The sequence below is a fragment of the Vespula vulgaris genome, chromosome 7 (assembly GCF_905475345.1).
Source record: "Vespula vulgaris chromosome 7, iyVesVulg1.1, whole genome shotgun sequence".
Classification (NCBI taxonomy): Eukaryota; Metazoa; Arthropoda; class Insecta; order Hymenoptera; family Vespidae; genus Vespula; species Vespula vulgaris.
Window position 1 is genome coordinate 8,430,001 of NC_066592.1, and position 20,885 is coordinate 8,450,885.

General features: G+C 32.5%; 4 protein-coding genes across 11 annotated transcripts in view; 2 read left to right on the forward strand and 2 right to left on the reverse strand.

Moving 5' to 3' along the window:
• Positions 1 to 183, reverse strand: part of LOC127065425 (cytoplasmic polyadenylation element-binding protein 2) — a 139,846-nt gene extending 139,663 nt beyond the window's left edge. The window contains exon 1 of one of the 2 annotated variants that reach the window (XM_050997742.1): positions 1 to 183. This exon is cut by the window's left edge and continues 2,304 nt beyond it. The gene's annotated coding sequence lies outside the window, so the exon portion shown is untranslated. The other variant, XM_050997744.1, reaches the window with a different exon arrangement.
• Positions 184 to 7,118: 6,935 nt separating this feature from the next.
• LOC127065434 (charged multivesicular body protein 5) lies at positions 7,119 to 8,393 on the forward strand. The gene is made up of 4 exons (XM_050997767.1): positions 7,119 to 7,289; positions 7,376 to 7,693; positions 7,760 to 7,987; positions 8,062 to 8,393. The coding sequence occupies exons 1-4, from the start codon at positions 7,221 to 7,223 to the stop codon at positions 8,110 to 8,112; spliced, it is 666 nt and encodes a 221-aa protein (XP_050853724.1). The 5' UTR covers positions 7,119 to 7,220; the 3' UTR covers positions 8,113 to 8,393.
• Positions 8,334 to 10,605, reverse strand: LOC127065429 (tubulin epsilon chain-like). Of its 3 annotated transcripts, none has more exons than XM_050997753.1 (9): positions 10,440 to 10,605; positions 10,126 to 10,358; positions 9,936 to 10,051; positions 9,682 to 9,870; positions 9,355 to 9,606; positions 9,133 to 9,279; positions 8,927 to 9,076; positions 8,663 to 8,843; positions 8,334 to 8,576 (listed from the first exon to the last, which is right to left on the reverse strand). In XM_050997753.1, the coding sequence occupies exons 1-9, from the start codon at positions 10,462 to 10,464 to the stop codon at positions 8,430 to 8,432; spliced, it is 1,440 nt and encodes a 479-aa protein (XP_050853710.1). In that variant the 5' UTR covers positions 10,465 to 10,605; the 3' UTR covers positions 8,334 to 8,429. The 3 variants fall into 3 exon arrangements, with proteins under 3 accessions (XP_050853710.1, XP_050853711.1, XP_050853712.1); XM_050997754.1 differs by having other exon boundaries at positions 8,669 to 8,843; positions 10,440 to 10,604; XM_050997755.1 differs by lacking the exon at positions 10,440 to 10,605 and having other exon boundaries at positions 9,936 to 10,047; positions 10,126 to 10,260.
• A 57-nt stretch (positions 10,606 to 10,662) lies between these two features.
• Positions 10,663 to 15,699, forward strand: LOC127065431 (nuclear envelope integral membrane protein 1). Of its 5 annotated transcripts, none has more exons than XR_007782044.1 (9): positions 10,663 to 10,898; positions 11,101 to 11,210; positions 11,284 to 11,506; positions 11,584 to 11,750; positions 11,825 to 12,040; positions 12,125 to 12,249; positions 12,653 to 12,814; positions 12,912 to 14,120; positions 14,180 to 15,699. XR_007782044.1 is itself a non-coding variant. In XM_050997760.1 (8 exons), the coding sequence occupies exons 1-8, from the start codon at positions 10,808 to 10,810 to the stop codon at positions 13,030 to 13,032; spliced, it is 1,215 nt and encodes a 404-aa protein (XP_050853717.1). In that variant the 5' UTR covers positions 10,663 to 10,807; the 3' UTR covers positions 13,033 to 15,699. The 5 variants fall into 5 exon arrangements, 2 of the variants coding, with proteins under 2 accessions (XP_050853717.1, XP_050853718.1); XR_007782046.1 differs by having other exon boundaries at positions 15,108 to 15,699; XR_007782045.1 differs by having other exon boundaries at positions 12,912 to 14,116.
• Positions 15,700 to 20,885: the final 5,186 nt, after the last annotated feature.

Sequence of the window (20,885 nt, forward strand, 5' to 3'; positions counted from 1 at the left end):
CTTCGTTCGGTCACTCGCGCACTTCTCTTTCGTACCTGGACGCTCTTTGGAGAGCGTCCTTGCCGTGCCGAGGAGGGATCCGCGCGAGATACACGCGGCACGGTACCGTCGCCGTCTACGGTCGAACTTGGACGAGCTACTACGACGACTCCTCGTCGTTGCACACCGTCCTCCTCCTCCTCCTCCTCCTCTTCCTCCTCCTCCTCCTCCTCCTCCTCCTCCTCCTCTTCCTCCTCCACCTCCACCACCTCCTCTTCCTATCTAGCCCTTCCCCCCCACTGCCCCTCCGCGCGCGCTGCCCCGTATCGTTTACTCGATCGATCACCGATAAGCCTCAACGCGAGTCCACCTCGCGATGTAACACACCGCGGAACACGCAGCACACCTTTCGAACGTACACGATGACGACGATGATTCCTTGAACAAATTCTCTTGTCTATATCTCGTCTTTCTTTTTCTCGAAAACCAAAAATTTTCCTATTACGAACCAACCGAAGATAGAAAGGAATGAAAGAGGAACGAAAGGGGAGGGTGCGAGCACGTTCTCTCTTTTTTTTTTTTTTTTCTTTTTCCTCGTCGTAGCACCGAAACGAAGGAAAGCAACGGAAAAAAAAACAGGGGAGGGAAGAAAAGGAAAGAAAAGAAAAAGAAAACAAGAGGAAGCTTATTTTTCTTTTTCTCTTTTCCAATTGCTGCAAGCTAGCGACTCCTTCCAGGCAACATAATTTCACCCCCGCCGCGTCTCTTGGTCGATTCCGAAGTTCCTCGTTGGTGGCGGCGAGTCGCAGCTTGCTCGCCTTCTCATTCTACGTCGTCTTTGGCAAAGAGTTCGTAAGGAGTAATGTTATAAAGAGGCCAACACGTCGTAATCCTCCTCTGCCGATCTACCACCCAACCGACGTGGTCCGTTTCTGTCTCTCCTCTTTCGTATGACTTCTTCTCAGAGTGATCAAGAGAAACCGAGATAGAGAGAGGGCGCGTGTGCGAGCGAGCGGGCGAGCGAGCGAGAGAGAGAGAGAAAGAGAGAGAGAGAGAGAAACAGAACTCGCTGGGAGTAAGCGAGAGGGCGCGCCTGTAAGAGAGCGAAAGAAATAGAAACAGAGAGAGAAAGAGAGAGAAAGAGAAAGAGAGAGAGAGAGAGATCGAGTGAGAGGGAGCTAGACGGGGTGGCGAACGAAGCGATTCGACGACGGCGGCTTTGGTGGGTTGCCTGTTCAACTCCTCCTCAAACGTAATACGTCTCATGCGTTGTCGTAGTGACTTTTCCAACACTCTGCCGGCTACTCTAGGTCTGACCATACCACTGGATCGACCACAGAGACCAACTTTTTTTCGAATAGAGTAGCACGTATCAAGATCCCTTTAGTTTAACGTGTAAAAGAGGAATTTTTACACCTTCTCCAAATAATATTCACTGTCCTCCATTTGTTCTATTTTCCTGTCTTCTCACCATCCTCGCCGTCGTCATCGTCGCCATCGTCATTGTCGTCGACGTCGACGTCGTCGTCGTTGTCGTTCTCGTCGTCGTCGTCGTCGTCGTCGTCGTCGTCGTGTTCGCGTTCGTCTAACGTCCTTTGAACGTTCTATTTCGTCGTCTTCGTCGTTCCTCGTTATTCTTGTATTTTTGATAAATTGTACTGCTACTTGCTAGCACGTTAACTAGCTAGCTGCCTATCTGCCTGCCTGCCTGCCTGCCTGCTTGCCTGCTTGCCTGCCTGCCAGCCTGCCAGCCTGCTTCCTTGCCTCCTGCCTGGCTGCTTGCTAGTTCAGTCTAGGTGATGGTGACAGAGGTGGGGTGTTGCTAGTGGTAGCGTTGATGGTGGTACTTCTTCTATCCCTCTCTAATACGTTGATGCGTCGCGCGCCGACGTTCTCCACGCACGCGCCTTGAATCACGTTGGCCCACCATTGCCTCCACCAAAAGCACCGATGTAGTTGTTTCTATCTTCCTCGTGCTACCTTGTGCTAGCTATCCTCTTCCTCTTCATCTCTCCTTCTCTCTTTCTCTCTCTCTCTCTATCTCTCTTTTTGTCTCTGTCTCTCTTCGCGTTCGCATTTACCTCCGCCCACGCTTCCTCCACGTCTTCTTGCCATCAACGTCGCACCATTCGAATCTACAAGCTCTACGAGAGTTCACAGGGCCGTAAACGAATCTTCTTCTTTTTCTTCTTCACAGAAATCAAGGATCAATGTTCTACAGAATATTTCTATACCTATACCCTTTCTTATTTCCAAGAACAACGATTATCGTTTTAGTAGAGACCATCAGGATTCCTGGTCGTACGAATTTGAATTTGGAATTCAGCAGGTATGAATTTACATGTAAATATACGTACATTTGTACATATGTATATATATGTCTATATGCATATGTATATATATTATATATATATATATATGTGTGTGTGTGTATCACTTACGTACACCTGTCGTAAAAGAGTCACGCTGATAAGATATCGACGACGCTTGCTGCCGTACGTACATGTGCGCAAACGTAACGGTAGCCTGACGATGGAGTAAACAGACGAGAATGATGCAATCGTTCTGCTCGAAAAGCGGAACGATTCGAGGACAATGTTGAAAAATGTAGAAATCGCTAGTTATGTTCTACGAATTAACTCGATCAGTTCGGCACGTAATTCTCCTGAAAATTATATTTCGGACGAATCATAATAAAAGAACAATTTCTTTAAGTTTCGAACCACAGCAAAGTTCTTTGAACTTTAAGAATCGGATATATCCGGTTACTTTCTTTTTTCGCTGTGCTGAAGAAAAAAATTCACTGTTATCGAACGACATGAATTAATATGTATATAACTGTATAATTTCGAAATAATTTCGTCTTGAAATGTCTTACGTATTCGTACATTGTGTTTTATATATATATATATTTTTTTTGCATTTATTTATATCGATCCTAACGTAACGTTAAGTAAACAACTAATTAGAATGAGAATGTTTTTATCATAATCGCAGATACAAATTTTACGAGAAAAGAAAAAGTTTCCTTGCTTCTAAATGATAGGTTACCATCTCTACATGATAAACTACATTACCATCAAAAAGAAGACTGCAACGCCACTATTGTAAAGAATCGTAACTACAAACTATCGAAAATGTTTGTTGGACGTATACGTATTTTATCATTAAACTGTAATTTTCTATCTTACCGATTAACGATTAGAAATTGATTACGAAATTAACGTATGTCAAGAAAATGTAAAAAAAAAAAATAATTCATAAAATTAAGATGGTAATGTTACCATCAATTATACAGTTGGATCGATTGGCAGTCCATTTTGTCGCTCGATTTAGTACATATAGTATATGTCCGGTTGAAATATATATCCACGATTATTTCTAATAAAAAAAAAATATAAAAAGATATTTCAGACGAATGTCACGTAACGTATCAAGGGAACATATCGTATGAACTTTGCGATGACCTTGAAAAGTCCTGTGAAGATCACATTTAAATTTTTTAATTAAATCCTGTATTCTTTTAACTGGCACCGAACCGTTTTTAAAACGCTACCTACACATATATTTTGCATAAGTCATTGTTGAGTTATTAAGCTTCATATTTTGAATGACGTTCTACGTGTTCTCCATTGTTAAGAATACATTTACACATTTTGCATTGTAATGACTCAATTGAATTATTTTTTTGTGTACTAGAAGCACACAAAGTAGGAACGAGCTACAATTGAAGTACTTACTTCCCGCGATATACATCACGGTGTAATGCTAAAAATTTAAACATGATCTTCATTAAACTCTCCGCGGTCATCGCAAAGTCAAATAATTATAATTACAATTTTATCCCTTAATATCACATAACATTCGTCCAACATATTTTTTTTAGATTTTTAATATTTTCAGGGAAATAATCACTTAAATTATACATATATAAAGTATACATTTAAAGCGGATATACCGTGTATGTGTGATTCTACAAAGATAGGAATTTTTTCTTATTTTTTTATATTCTAATTAACATTAAATTGAATTATATTCTCAATACAAAAGAAGATGAAAACTAAATATATATCCAAAGAATAATGTACTTGTTTCTAAAAATTATCTTACGAGAAATTTTTAATTCTCTGCTGTGTCAAAAAATTCAGAATTCAAATTACGACACATCGTGAAAAAATTTTTGTAAAATTATATACTAATTTTTACGCGTTATAACCAATTTACATTAGTCACTGATATCAACAACAGTTGTAATTATTTTATTAAATTCTGTTTTATTGATAAATAACATGATTAAACTTCGTTCCAAGTTTTAATTCTCAATTCCCTGACATTAAAATTATTTGCATTGTAAAATCATATAATACGGTCTTAGTGAAATAACCACTTAAAACATATGAATGAGTTTGAAGTGAAGTTAGTACGTGTCATAAGTTTGGCGACATGCCGTCATTTTTGTTCATTCCATCTCGCATAATCTGTTGGTGAACATGTATTAGGTCAGTCAACTTTTCAATAACCTCGTAAATGTTATCTTAAAAGTTTATTGTTTTTAATAACTTTCTTTTAATGTAAATTATGTATAAGTTTGAATTTCAAATTTTCCTCAACTATTTAAATTCCTCTGTACAATTCAAATGAGATTTTTTAAACTTATAATTGCAAAATTCTCAGACTTCTATTCTCAATCTTCTAGAAAACAACTTGACAAAGAACTGAGCTACAATCAGAGGATTATGATAAATATATATTAAAACTAATATATGTTTATATTTAAAGAGCATTTCGCATTGGTTCGTGGTAATTATTAGTCTATCTGTTATGCAATTAATAATTATTAATTTTTTCAATCAAAACTACTAGAAAATAGTGTAAAAAGAAATTAAGTAAAAAATAAACATTGATTGTTTTTCAAAGGCTTCAATCTGTTCTTTGCCTTGAAATTTTTTATTGGAAATTGTTAAGATTGATATTAATATTTAATTAGCGTCGATTTATCTTTGATTTATTTTTATACTTAATTATTTTTATTTTCTTAACTTATTTTTTATAATTTAATTGTATCTACTTAAGTCTTATATACTCGATTCTATATAATCTTTATTAAAATCACAGTTTCTGGATTATCCTTTTTAATAATAACAATTAATCTATTTTGAAAATAACAGAACTGAAAAATATGCACGTAAAATCATAAATACATATTTTATTGATCCTTTTTAGTTTCGTATCATAAGCCAGTTATAATCGATTAAATATATTGAAAAGTGTGTAAATAAAAATACTATCAAATAATTCCTATTTTTGTAGAATCATTCATATTTTTTTACTATATTAAAATATATCCTGAATTGATAATATTGAGAATATCCGATTAATTATTATAATTATATTAAACAAAATAATTTAGACGAATTTTATTTTTCTTTAATAAAAACAAAAATTTGTTAACAAAAGTTTTCATTTAATATATCAAATATTTTAAAAGTACGAAATAAACCACACGATTTCAATCGAAAGTTTCATGATTTTTAATTTTTCTTATGAAACGTCTTATATTTTTTTAATTAATTATATATTTTATTCAATTATCTTTAAATAATTATGAAACAAATATTAGCCTAAAGTTAATAATTAACGTGATATTAGCGTGTACAATTATATGATCAACAGTACGTACTTTCAAATATAAACGATCTTACAGAGTATGAAAAAATGAAAAACTTACATATAATCTTATAATAAATTTAATTATTATTTTACTAACGCTGTTAATTAAAAATAAAAACTTTAAAATTAATTTATAATAACAAATAAGAAATAATACTTAAATTTACTTAATTTAATAAATATTCAATATTTACACTATTATCTCGTACGTTGATAACAATTGACATCTTGTAATCATACTTCTTTTTACATTTTATAACATTTTAGATACTAAGTTTTAGGTTAACAATTCAACTAATAAGCTTGAAAATGTCGAGTGTTTTACTCTTAAAATATCTAATACATGCAATCACGAAAATTTTTCTTAATAAATTTTTGTTTCCTATTGCTCCTAACGAGATATTCAACTGGTCTTCAATTCATAAAAAGAAGTCATCTCATTCGTAAATAAATTTCCAAACGTATTTACTTTAGGTTATGTTCGAACTAATTGATTAATAAAAATATTAACTTACCAATTATGAAACTCTGTGATGGCATAGAAATATCCATTTTTCTCGTAATTATTTACAATTATAATAATTCAAATATAAAATATAGATAAAAATCAACGAATCCAACGATTCTCTGGATCTATCTGAAATTAATGAGAGCATCAAAATATTATTATCGATTTCATGATATATATCTTTTAAAACAATGTACTAAATAATCATTAAAAAATGAACATCTAATATAAATAGATGTAATAAACGATTACAAATTCAAATTGTATGTAATCACGAACATTTACTTGCAAAGAACTATATGAATTGATATAATTTATTTATCGTAATTTTATTTATAATTAAATTGGAAAAATCGAAAAATGTACAAATAAAGTTTCGTATTTGCATTAATAAGTTCGAATTTATTACCTGTTTATTTCTTAAAAATTGCCCTATCTTATTTGTACAATAACCCGAAGAAGTTAAGAGTATAAAAAGGAATAATTTCATTCTTGCAACTTAAACGTATCCAATACAAAAATACGAAAGAGATAAAAGAAGAGTGTCATGGCGGATAGAATTTCATTGGCTCTTATTTATCCACGCTAATCACGTGATTTCAAACGAGATTTCTATTTGTTACAAATGTATATTATCGAAAAAAACAATATTTCATAATATTTAAAATGTTCATTATTTAATTAATCAATTTTGTTTACTACAAATTATACATGAATTAATAGAAATAAATGAATATCATCAATCTAAATGTTGTCACTAGTATTCTATTATTTTAAAAATATTAATCTTTTTAAAAATCAAATGTTTTAATTTTGTTTAATAAGATTCTTTTGTTTAAAATTTAAAAATATATCTTTTTGACATACTACTTCAAATTCTTGTTTTTCAATCTTAAATTTTATGAATAAATCGCATGCGCACTATGTAATCACATAGTGCTGCCCTCATCACTTGATCGACAATTTCATACTTGTTCTTTGAGTCATACGTTTTGACGTTCTATAAATCTGAGCACATAAGATTAAAATCAGTTTTTTGTAATTGATTGATTATAGTTAAAAAATGAATAGGCTTTTCGGACGTGCTAAACCAAAAGAGCCATCTCCAAGCATTACTGATTGTATTGCTGGTGTAAGTTGTTTTAACTTAAAAAAAAATACAGGTTGATAACAATATTTATTTTGATATTTTATATATTATTAATGATTTTCGTTTAGGTGGACAGTAGAGCAGATTCAGCTGAAAAGAAAATAGCACGTTTGGATGCTGAATTAAAAAAATATAAAGATCAAATGGTCAAAATGAGAGAAGGTCCAGCGAAGAATGCTGTCAAAGCCAAAGCAATGCGCGTTCTTAAACAGAGAAAAATGTATGAAGCACAAGTAGATAACTTACGTCAACAAGCATTCAATATGGAACAGGCAAATTATGCTACCCAAACGTTAAAAGATACTCAAGCAACAGTGGTTGCGATGAAAGATGGTGTTAAGCAAATGCAAAGAGAATTTAAAAATATAAATATAGATGACATCGAGGTACGTTATTTTGATGTACGTATAATGATAGAAACATGAAGTGTTAATTGTATATCTCTTACGCAGGATTTACAAGATAATTTGGCTGATATGTTGGAACAAGCTGATGAAGTACAAGAAGCAATGGGTCGTAGTTATGGAATGCCAGATATCGATGAAGACGAACTTGCCGCAGAGTTAGATGCTCTTGGTGATGAGATTGCTTTAGACGAAGATACATCTTACTTAGATGATGCGATCAAAGCACCTAACGCTCCTGATAAAGAACCAGGATCTAGTTCCGTTAGGAACAAGGTAATTATACAAATATATATTTATTTTTTACTTATATTATCATACATATGTTTATTCATCCAATTTACTTTTAGGATGGTGTGTTGGTGGATGAGTTTGGATTACCCCAAATTCCAGCTAGTTAATTCATTAATATGTTAAGTTTAACGCATAAATAATTAATAAGATAATGTTGATTATGGTCTCCAAAGGCACGTAGCTTATATAATATAAATATGCTTTTGCAATATCCTTAAAAGAATAAAAAAACTACAAACAATTAATTAGAACATTCTTATACAATAAAATAATTCTTATTTTATAAAGTTATAATTTTATTATTATAAAAAATACACTATTTTTATTGAAATTATTTTATGTTAAACTATTTGATTAAATTAATAAATCACTTATAATTACAATACAATTCCTTGTTATTCTAATGTTTTCACATATACAATTCTTAAAGTGTTTGCATTCGTGAAATATGTCTTTGTTTTTGATTTTGAAGCTCCATGTAATGTTCACATAAATTAGAGATAGTTTCTTTGCAATCTAAAAACTGTGAATTTTCAAATCCAGAAACTTGAGAATAGTGGTGAACATGTGCCTGAAATAATAGATATAATTAGCAATTTGTATTCCTTCAATTTCAGTTGGAAAATTAGGAAATAATTATATTAAATATTTTATTACCATTACCTTTCGACGATATAATTTTGTAAACTGCTCAATTAAATTTGTAAACATTAAAGAAATAGCTGAGGTATTAAGCAAGCACAACAGAGATGTTGTATGTCCGGGTGGAGGTACCGAACATAAACCTATTTTTATTGAATTCTTACTCCATGCTGTAAATTTAGCTTTACTTTGAAACCTGCAAATAATAATGTACATTCATAATATTTTACTACCTATTAACATATTTATACATAATGTTAAATACTAACAAAATTATACCTTTCAATATTTCGTTTCATGCCAGTTATAGAAAATTGTCCTCTTCCAATATATGCGGCACTTAAAACAACAGAGCCTGGCTGTAGCGGATGTACTTTAGTCAACTGATTATTCCGAGACAATGCATTAGTAAACAGCATATCTTGAAGCCTTCAATATTTTTAATCATGACACAATTGTATAATGATGTTTGAAAACTTACTTACTTTGAAGAATTTGTAGCAAAAAATTTAGGTGCTGTCAAAGCTATCGGTCTAACATTACTAAATATATAATGCATCCTTTTATACGGAACAAGATTTGTAGCTAAATCACTGATGTCTATATTTAAATTTCCAGGAAATCTGGAGCCACTGTAAATAAATTAATTTATGCCATATATATGAATGTTCTTTTTCAGAATACATATAACAGGAAAAATTTATTACCTAGTCAAATGAAGAAGCATATTAACGATAATACTATTCATATCCTGAAATGGTAAACACAAAGCATTAAAATTAGCCTGATCCATATTATCACTATTCCTTATTTGAGTTTCACACATTTTTAAAAGCGCATTATTTTCTGCTGGAAATACACAAGTAGCATGTTCTATCAACTCTCTTGTCGCTAATAATGTATTGTATGGACCTGTAATAACATCTTCCATACCTGCGGGATATATGCAGGATACTAATCTATTAAACAAAAAATGTTTTTACTAACTTTCAAAATGATACTATTTTGTTTATGATCAATAGTACACGTAATACCTATCTACATGAGGATAACTGTCGCTTAACATTTTTAAAGTCGCTGTTCCTAGACCAGAACCAGTTCCACCAGCTACAGAATGCAAAAGTAAAAATCCACCTAGATAATCACACAATTCAACAGACTGTCTTATTACTTCTTCTATTCGGTCATGATATTCTGTACCATGAGTATAATATCCTGTGGCCCTTTAAACAATCATACTTATTATTTAATATCAATGTTTATTTTCTAGTTACCAATTCAATCTTACCAATTATTTGCAGAACCAGGATAATTTGTCACTGTACAAGTTCTATTAAATAATTCGCGCAATGGTCCATGTTGAAATCGCGCTACAACACTATCTTCCATATCTATTAGAACTGCCTTCAAAGATAACTTAATGTTATTTTACTACTATGAACATTTCTGAAATCTTTAAAAATATAATAATACAGCACCCGAGCTTTAACTTTTGCTGCATTCAATTCCGCTATTGTTTTGAAGCATAAATTATCTGTATTTCCAGGTACATGAAAAAAACTGTAAAATCCATCCCATAATGCGTCTATATTCCTAATATGATCTCGTTGTATCTTAAGAAGATCGACGAATCTATTTTTAATTTGTATACCATATTCATGCAAAGCTAAAGGCCAAAAAGCTGATCCTATTTGATTGCCGCATTGACCAACTAAAATAAATAATTAATATAACAAAATCTAAAATTACCTTAGAAATTTTATATAATTAAAAATAACTAAATTGTTTTCACCTTGTATTGTTATAAACTGACTCATTTTATATTTCTGAAATTCAACAATTTTGTATTAATAGAATACTATATTAATAGAACGCTTCATGCGTTGTTTGTAATGTTTCAATAACTTTTTGTGATTTATGATACGTTCGCGCCAATTTTGATTATATAAAGTGTGAAATTAGTTGATAATCGATTTTCCTCCTATTCTCTATATCGTTTCCTGCAATTTCTCGAAAGTCTTATTCATTCAGCGCCAGTCTCGAATTTTAAATCTTTTATCTCACAATTCAGACTATAGCAAGTTTTTAAGAGAGCAGTTTATACTTTATTAAAAAATAACTGATCGATGTATATATATATATATAAGAACATATACAAAAATGAAAACAACAATTGGAATATCAAAAATCATTTTTCTTCTGATAATTTTGCAAAATTTCTCTGCAAGATGTGCCGTTCCTACAGATGCAGGTGAGTTTTATATAACCTATATTATATTATACTATATGTTCCATGTTAATGTTAGTTAACAAAGTAATAGAATTGCAATGTATTGCTATTTATAATTTCTTTACTATTATATATTTATCTTAATATAGAATAAATTAGTAATCTTAGTTACAATGTAAATTGTTAATAATTTTTTAGTATTACAATTTATTTATCTGTCTAGTTCACTACATAGAACCAGGAAAAGTCATTGTAAATGATAAACCAGGCCTGCAAGTATTTTGTCATAAAGCAAAATCAAAATATTTAATAAACATATGGAAAACGATAACGGTAAAACCTAATTTATAAATTATAAAATCTTTCAATATTATATAACAAAATTATAAGAAGTAATATATTACAGATGGATTTAAATATTAACCTAGACACATATGATTTATATGATGGCAAAACGCCTCAAGAAGTTTTCGAAAAACATGAAAATAATCAACGATTTTGGAAATTCAATTTTTTTGGTACAAAAAAACACAAATTACTCAAAATTAATCCTTTTGAAACTACTTGTATTGGCGTTTATATTCACGAATATAATGGATTACGATATACTATAAGTATGACTCAAACACGTAAGTTTAAGATTTATAAGTATATAATATTAATGTATTAAAACATATTTACTAATCATTTGGGTTATTTCTATTAGGTGTAGATATTGGAAAAGTACTAATGGCTTTGTTAGGAGTTATATTATTTTGGTCAGCTAAAAGATTGAGTCATAATCCTTTATTCTATTACTTATGTGGCATTAGTCTTGGAGTTACAGCTTCTCTTTTAGTTTTAATATATTTTGCTAGTAAATTATTTCCACGAGTAAGTATAAAGAAATATTTTCTAAATGCATTTATTAATATTGATATTATATTAATATTAATTTTATTTATCAGGGAAAATTTATGTACTTAATGGTTGCTACTGGTTGGTCGATGTCTTTTTACCTTGGTCAAATATTATGGGAAAATGCACAATTGATAGTATCACAGTACAGAGAATATGTTATGTGGTATATTTTGATAACCTCATTAATCAGTTTTCTTATTTGTTATCGCTTTGGTCCAGTTACTAATAAGAGAACGAAACAGATTATACAATGGTTCTTACAGGTTCAGTACTCATATAAAAAACTAGTAGATTAAAAAGTTTCGTGTTAGTTAATATTTCATACCTGACATTACTTTTATATGTAGGGTTTAGGTTTACTGTTCATTTACTCTAGCAGTTATTTCTATGAAGCATCATTTTTAAACTGCGTGATACTCGTTCTTATTTATAATTTTCCAATTGCTACCGTATACAAAGGAAAACAATATTGGTAAGTTTACATAAATACTTTTAATGTTTTAAATATTATTAACTAGATAACTATTTTCATATAACAAAATTTTCTAGTCATAGAAACAACGCTTACAGAAAATATCCAAAATATCAGCATTGACTGCCTTTAACATTTCTATTCGTACTTGTTTTTACCTTTGAAGCGTATCAATTGTTTTTAACTTGTTCCATATTTATCCTTAACACGAATAATACATTAAAATTACGTAACCCTATAATTATATTGCACTATATTTTATTATTATTTTGTATTATTTTAATAAAGATTTGTTACAAATTATCAAATATTTTTTTTTCAATCATTTATCGTAATTATTTTATATCTCGTTTGTTATTTTATAAACAATCAGAAATATATTCTTATATTTATCTTATATTAGGAAAAAAATGTTTCCTGAAAGGAGAAAATTATTAACGGATAATGAATACCGTAAAGAGGGCATACAAGAGACTAAAAAGGCTTTAAAAGATTTACAACAATACTGTTCTAGTCCTGAATGTAATCCATGGAAAACGGTTTTAAAATTAAAGGATCCCATAAGGTCTAATATATTTTATAATTGCTTGTAAAACATATAGATAATAACGAATTATCTAGTTTTGTAAATGCATCATATAAATAAACATATTACTTTACAGATTTGCAAAATTTATTGAAGGAGATTCACATTTGTCTGACAAAGAAATGAAAGAACATGATTTGGAAATTACAAGAATCGTCGAAGAATACGAATATACGGACGACGATGATGATTATTGACATACTCTTTTCTTTATATATATATATATATATGTATATATATCTATGGTGTGTGTGAAAAAGACACAATCACGTGGCTGAAGAAAATACGAAGTGGGACTGATTTTGTCACAACGACAGAACGTTTCTATAAATAAAAAAAAGTAAGCGTTCGATACGAGCTAGAAAGAAAGAAAGAAAAAACGAATAGATAATATTAAGTTATTGTTCATACCTTTAATTTAGTCATTTAAAAAAATTATTGAATCGTCCAATTCCAAGAATGAATTGTATGTTATCCCGTAATTATACACTTCAAAATTTCCAACTGAAGTGCAGCGTTTACGAGGAGATCGTAATTGAATGAAATTTCATTTCACCAGAAACTCTCTATTGTTCTCAGATGCATTTACATGTGGAACAATATAAGTCTACGAATTAGAACCTCGATGATATTACGTTCCTTAAATGGACTACACATTGCGATTTCTAAAGATTCGCATATGAATATTCATATTTGTTTTTCCTAAATCCTATGAAATTGTTGCGTTATTTGTCTGATCGTTACCACGACGTTATGAGAGTATAAATTGTAAACAAAAAAAACCAAAAAAAAAAAAAAAAAAAGAAAAATAAAAATAAATAAATAAAAATAAAAAAACAAAAAAAGAAAGAATAAACAAACAAACAAACAAAAAAAGATTAAAAAAGAAGAAGAAATATTTTCTTAATAAGAAGAACAATAAAAATATTTATCCCATTCATTCTCGCTGTATGATCGATTCAAACAACCCGATTGAAACAATGCACGATAGAGAAAGAGATATCGTTTGTTGGCAAACTTTTCAACGAATTGCTACGTCCAAGCGTCGAAATACTTTTCTCCGCGATTTGGAATCATAACGAGACTTCCCTCGAAGCGGTATGGAAGCATTGTTTACCATCGTATACCGTCGACAACGAAAACGTCGTGAGAAAGCCTAGCTGGAATCCCCACGGAGTCGAGATTTAACGTTCCTCTCTTCGTCCTGTGCTGTCTATCCAAATAGCAAGCTGTTGGAAGAAAAACGGAACAGAGGAAACGCTTTGTCGTGGAGACCAGGATGTGGGTCAGTAATCATTCGGAGTTTCATTTCCCTTTTTATTCCTTTTTTCTTTCTTTTCTCAGATGTATACGACGACCACACGACGGAGTTTGTTACAGAAGCGTAGAAACATCACGACGAGCTAGGTACGCTACTACCCTGCGGTTCGTTTGTTTCTACAGTTTTTTTTATCTCCCTCTTTCTTTTTCTCTTTCTCTCTCGTTCTCTCGTTCACTCTTCTCCTTTTTCACCCTCAGTCGTTTTCATGAGCACACGGACCACTCCACACCGGTTATTACTTCTCTCTCTCTCTTTCTCTCTCTCTCTCTTTCTCTTTCTTTCTTTCTTCCTCTCTCTTTCTTTCTCTCGGCCCGGGAGGGCTCTGGAAAATCGGGAACAAGAATTATTATGTGCTGTACCCAAGAGTCCGTATTACTACGCGGCATTCACCGATTTTTCCGATTTTCTTGAAACCATAACTTTCACGTTACCATTTAACACAGGTTTTCATTTCAGAAGTATTTTCTGATCTTTAAAGCGACGATATAATTATATGCGGAATAATTTAATATTAGTTTGTGATCCATTTGATGGATTAAGTAAATTGTCACGAAGAGATTGATATAAGTCGATTGAGAACGTAAATTTATCAAAGAGAGCACTTGGAAGATTAACATGTTCTTGAATAACTAGATATCCAAAAAAAAGAAAAAAAACAAGAGAGAGAAAGAGAGAAAGAAGTGAAACACGATGTTAACTAAAAAAAAAAAAATATGTTCTCGCAAAATCTCTTCGTGAAAGAAAATTATGAAAGAAGAAAAAAAGAAACAAAAAAATAACAGCAAAGCTTCTTACAGAACACGCAACAGGTAGTACAGAATTAAGAATGAACTACGGTAGATGATTTAAATGGAATTTAAAAGAAAAACTTGTTAATTGCTAGCAATTAAGACGAGATCAGTCATCCAGGAGACAACTCATCTCTTGCATGACTTCCCTCATGTTTAACAGATTGTCACCAGCCGGCGAGCTGGCTATCGACAGGTGGTCGTCAATCGGACACCTTGCCAATAAGGTTTGAGTCCTACGTATACGATTTCTCAGTGTCCATCGGACGATCCATCATATTCAATTACAAATCGTTGCAACGTGATCGTATAGCGCGTGAAATGATCGACACGGCATCCTTCTTCGGCTTCTCAGACTTTTTAATCTGAAAAGGGAGATAGCTAATGATATGGTATACCGATCTTTTTTTAATTGGAAGATAGCGAATCTATCATCGTTAAAAAAAAAAAAAAAAAAATGATAAAAATAATCGATAGAAAATTACGATAGAATAGAGTATGAACACGTGATCGATGTGTTTATTTTTTAAAAAAGCTATTAATTAGCGGTACTATATGAAATGATGAATAATGGATGATAGAAGATAGATAATGGTCCTATATTATAAAACAAAAAAGAAAAAAGACCTTTAATAAGATAATTCAAAATAAAATAAATAATGAATAAAATTAACGTGCGATGCTTCACAACGTACAATATACTACGTTGTTATTGACGTAACAAGCATGAAGTAAACTTTCTCAAAAAAGATAAATTACCCTTAATGGACTTCCCGAATTTCATTAATCTTTTTCGTTCCATCATCGTAACATGTAACTCAACTTGACTCTTTCTTTCTCCTCGATACGCTTTCCATATAAAACGGAAGTTACGCACGAATTTTAAAGAGACGATCATCGAAATGCATCTATCGACTTGTATATAAATAAATGTATACATATATACACGCATGCGTAAATGTATACGTAAATATCTATACGCTTGTACATGAGAAACACCTTTGATTCATATTTCGAGATATTTATCGAGAAGGTAAGATACACCTGTTCTTTCTCTCGAGAATGAACGTAATCTTTTGCAATATGCTGTCTGTCTAATGGTAACCCTTCGTCTACCCGCTCGATTATCGATCAGACACAAATTTTGTAAGACGCGTGACTAGAATCGTATGGGACTGCTATGATCGCTATCCTATAAGTAAAAGTGTTTTATTGTCAATGAGCAGCTGCATCCTATGCATTCGGGCGTATATTTGCAAAGAACGATAGAGCCATAGATCTTTATCCGTGATAATGATAGAGTGCTACTACTACTACTATTACAAAAACAAATAGAAATATTTATTTTTCCCTGTATGTCTTTGAAATAGCAATACTCTTACGATCTAGGACATTTTTTTAAGCTCTAACTTTTATTTAATTCGATAAAAAATATTTTCCAAAGTTATTACAAATTTTTACAAGGAAAGTACGATAATTACGTGTTTTGTTTCATAAAAATATTAATTTGAAATATCTCTTGAAGGATATTTCTATATTTATCCTCGCTCGAATATAAAATAATTATTTAAAAAAAAAAAAAAATACAATTCTCGCGATATGCACGTATCTTTAAAAAATTATTCGATCTAGCCTTTGACTCTCGCGAACGTGACCTTAAAAGGATGCTCGAATTTCACCATCGTACAAAATTAATTCTCTTTGCGAATTTGCTTTGCAACAAAATGCACAACGTTCAATCGAAAAGTAAATCACGCGAGCTCTTAGCCGAATGTTTCGTGGAAGCCACGTGATCGGCAGGTGGGATCGGTGGCGGTCCAAAGGGCAGAACCAAGATCAACAAGAAAGAAGACTGGCCTTTCCTGATGCATGGCGCACCTGCTCGTCGAAACGACACGAGAGGAGTGGACCTCTTGAACGTTGGATTTCTCTCGACAGAAAAAGAATTACGATTTTTTTTTCTTTTGTTTCTTTCCCGTGGTTTTTCTTTCTTTAATCTTTTTTCTTCTTCTTCTTCTTCTTTTTTTTTTTTTAAACGAAGAAGACAACAGGATAAAACGACCTAATGCTATTAATTATTTCGCACAAAGCTTCAAAACGCGAACAACGGTTGAAAACGAAAAACGACGACGTTTAACTTTTCTTAAAAAATATTATTCACTGTCAACGAAGAACTGAATGAAATCGATCGAATTTCGATCGAATTGAAACTTTGAAAACTTCCATGAAAATTGCTATTGATTCTGACGAATATTCAAATTTGACAAGATTCACAGATGACTTTTTCGATTTTGCGAATACGTACCACTGCACGATTTATAGATTCGTCAAGGTCATATCTTTCGAGGAGATATAAATTGTTTTTCTTCTTTTCTTACAAGATCACAGAAGAAACTGCGAAATTAGCTGACCAGAAGAATAACAGCACGAGTCACCGCCACAATCAACTGAGTTTTTTCTTCGCGGTACGCGTTTCAAACGGATTACCGGCACAGTGCATCCAATTATACGGGCGAGCGAATACATTCACTCACTTATTTTCTTTCTCTCTCTCTCTCTTTTTCTCTCTTTCTCTCCAATTACTGCAATATAGCTTAACACGTAACCTGCTCGATCTAACTTCTTGATTTTCTATCTTTTTTTTTTTTATTCGTCTCTCGAGATGTCACACAGGAACGTTTTAGATGAGAGTGGATAAAAATGTCTGCCTTGTTTACATTCCCATGTTGCAAGTTTGTCTTAAGAATGCAAGAGAATTTCATAAAAATCATAATTAAACATGACGAGGACTGCAATTTTCATGAAAATGAAAATTAAACGAGCTAGCGTAAAGAGTATCTAATTTAAATAACAAATGTAATCCTTATTTCCTGCATATCTCGAATAATTCGAATCTTTCACTTAACGAAGGATATTGTATTCCTTAATCGAAAAATATTATATATAAAATATCTTTCAATCGAACAAGAAAAAAGAAAGAAAATTTTTTAGAAAATTTTTAACGTGCCAAGGAAAGACGGTATAAATTTGTAATAAGATAATTGTTTATCAGCAAAACTGTTTCGAAATATTGCATAAACGCGAATATCGAAAAGAGAGAAAAAAGAAAGTATTATTGCCAGTTGTATATTGTTGCCGGAGTAATACGAATTAATTGATATTTGACCGATTGAATAAAGAAAACGAATTAAAAAGAAAGGAAAGGAGAAAAAGAAAACAATTTGATCACGATCGAAATTGCAAGTTAGCGCGTTTTTACGAGATCCTAATGAGCGAATCGATGAGAAGAAAAAAAGAAAAAAAGAAAGAAAGAAAGAAAGAAAGAAAGAAAGAATTCTCACGTTCCGTAACAGCTGTTAATCTCGAGGTTCCTGTTAATTTCGTATTCGTAGCTCGTTCGGCTTGCCGTTTCGTAGCCACGGGCTCCCTTTCTCATCCTTCGAAAAGCGGGAATTAGGACAAGAAAACATGCCTGGAGCTGCTGGCCGAACTTCGTTCGCTCGTTTGCTCACGCTCAACACGAACGAACGAACGAACGAACGAACGAACGCATGCACGCACACAAAATACTGATTTATGACGGATAGGACGATCCTTATCTTTCGGACGAATTATCGAAGTAACTCAGGCACCACGTTACTCGCGGAAAAGAAGCAGACATCTCTCCAGAGATCGGCGAACAAGCATTACCGGAAGTTAGGGTATCGTCTAGAATACACCAGACCGGAAGTCTATTTTGATGATATCGTCGAGTTAAATCTAGCCGGAGTGGCAATCGTCAATGATGATTTACCGGACACCAAAGTGGATGATTACGACTCTCGCTGATTCTCCCTTTCTCTTATCGAGCGTTCGTACGAAAATTATATCCTGTCGAACCGCGTGGGTATTAATGAATGATCATGAACGCATGAATGACGCTATTGAATCAAACGAAAACAAAATAAACAAAAAAGAAAAAAGAAAATACGTGCTTATTAATTAGTCAAGGATAATTGGACAGTTTGCGTGTTGCGATCAATAGGTCGTAAGTATTATATTGTTCGACCTCTATAATTACGTTCGAAGTTTATAGAGATCCACTTTCACAGTCAATGACTTAATGAGTTAGGCTGTTTATTTCGTCAAGTAGGTATACGTATATTTGTATACGAGAAAATTTTTCTTTCTTATTTTTTTCTTTTTTTTTCAATTGTTCCTAAAACAAAAACGATGTAAACACGTATCTTATGCAAATAATAAATTATTTGACTGAACAGGAAGAGACATGAGTCAATCTATCCGAAGGTCATTGAGTGTGAAAGAGGATAGAAGAGAAAAATATAGAATGTAGACCCCCCAATGAAGAAACGAGAATCCGATGGGCCTCTTAGGCCCCACGAGGGACAGATTCGAAGGGTTTCATCGTGGACCTTAGCGCGTGCCATCTGCCGACCAGTTCTTCGATATACCGCTCGACCCTTCGAGTGTAAGCGCAAGAAATAACGGGCAGCTTTTAAAACGACCACTTGGGCAATCTCAGCCAGCTGCCAAGGGCCTTTGTCCTTTTTCGGATGATCGGCAGGTTTCACTCGCGCTTTCTTCCTTCTTTTTTCTTTCTTCTTCATCATCTTCTCTTCTACCTTTCAGATAACAACGTTTCTTCTAAAACTGCAATTAAATGCTGAAATTTTACAAAAGTCGCAATAGTATATCGCAACAGGAAAGGGACGGTATTCCAATCTCTTAACAGACAAAATTATTCATTATCGGAAAAGAGCACGCTATGTGCATATTTCAGTACAATCTTTTTTTTCTCCCACCTTGTAATTATCTTAAACAGTTTACCAGCTCGACTATTGAATGTACTTTCAATTTGAATGATTTATTTAAATCTACCAATTTCCTTTTGTGTACAGAGAAAACGTTGAAGAAATTCTCTTCGACTCCCTTTTTATTCGCTTGCTTTTCTTTCTACTTTAAGAAAGAGATTTTGCTAGTTCGAAGAAGATCGGGCCGGCGAAGGAGAGCGAAGCAAAGACAAAAGAAAGACAGAATGGGAGGATCCTTGAAGGAAGATCGAAGGAGAAAAAAGCAGAGATACCCGTTCTGTTTCAGACATCGAGCGTGGAAATAATGGATGGCTCGCGTTGGGTAAATAAACTTGCCAGCGAACGTCGAAGCGAGGATATCTCTTGGTGAAGGTGTTGGACGCTTTAGGAATGGCGAATCGATTTCGACCTCAACGAGTTTGAGATGCGGTGAAACGTTCCCGGGTGTGGTCCGATTACCATCTTCTTTCTCGTGACATAGATTTCTAAAAATAAACACATTGGCAATTTCAAAATATTATCTTTTGAAATGATCAAACGATTTATAAGTAACGATCGGTAACATCTATTTTCAATTTCAACGCGATCAATAGTATGTATATCTCATTTTAACGTATTAGATAATCCAATTATAACTGAATTTCAACTAGATATAGATATATTTCAAGACAAGTATCGAGTATATAACTGATAATTGGATTTTAAATATGATTTCATATATTCGTCTGTGACTCAAAAGCGATTACGTATACTCGAATGAAACATCCCGAAAAAATAATTTCAAATCGCAAATTTTCATTCGAATTTTCAATCAGTATACAGAGCTAACAAAGCTTTACTCATACCTACGTACATTTAAATTATTCCTCATGTCTATCAACCCTATGTACTTTTCTTTTTTATATAACCAGCTTTGAGAGGCCTCCTATATCCTATTAAAAATTTTAATTATATTCCCATATAACGCAAGGTACAAACAACAAGGTACCCTTTTCGAAGAACAAACGCGTATTCGTGAACATGTTATTAGATATATTTTAATGGCTGGGCTTTTCGGTCGGTGATACCGACTCGGATTCCTCTCAATGTCACTTCCAGTAGGGATATGAATACGAGGAGCCCTTTTTTGT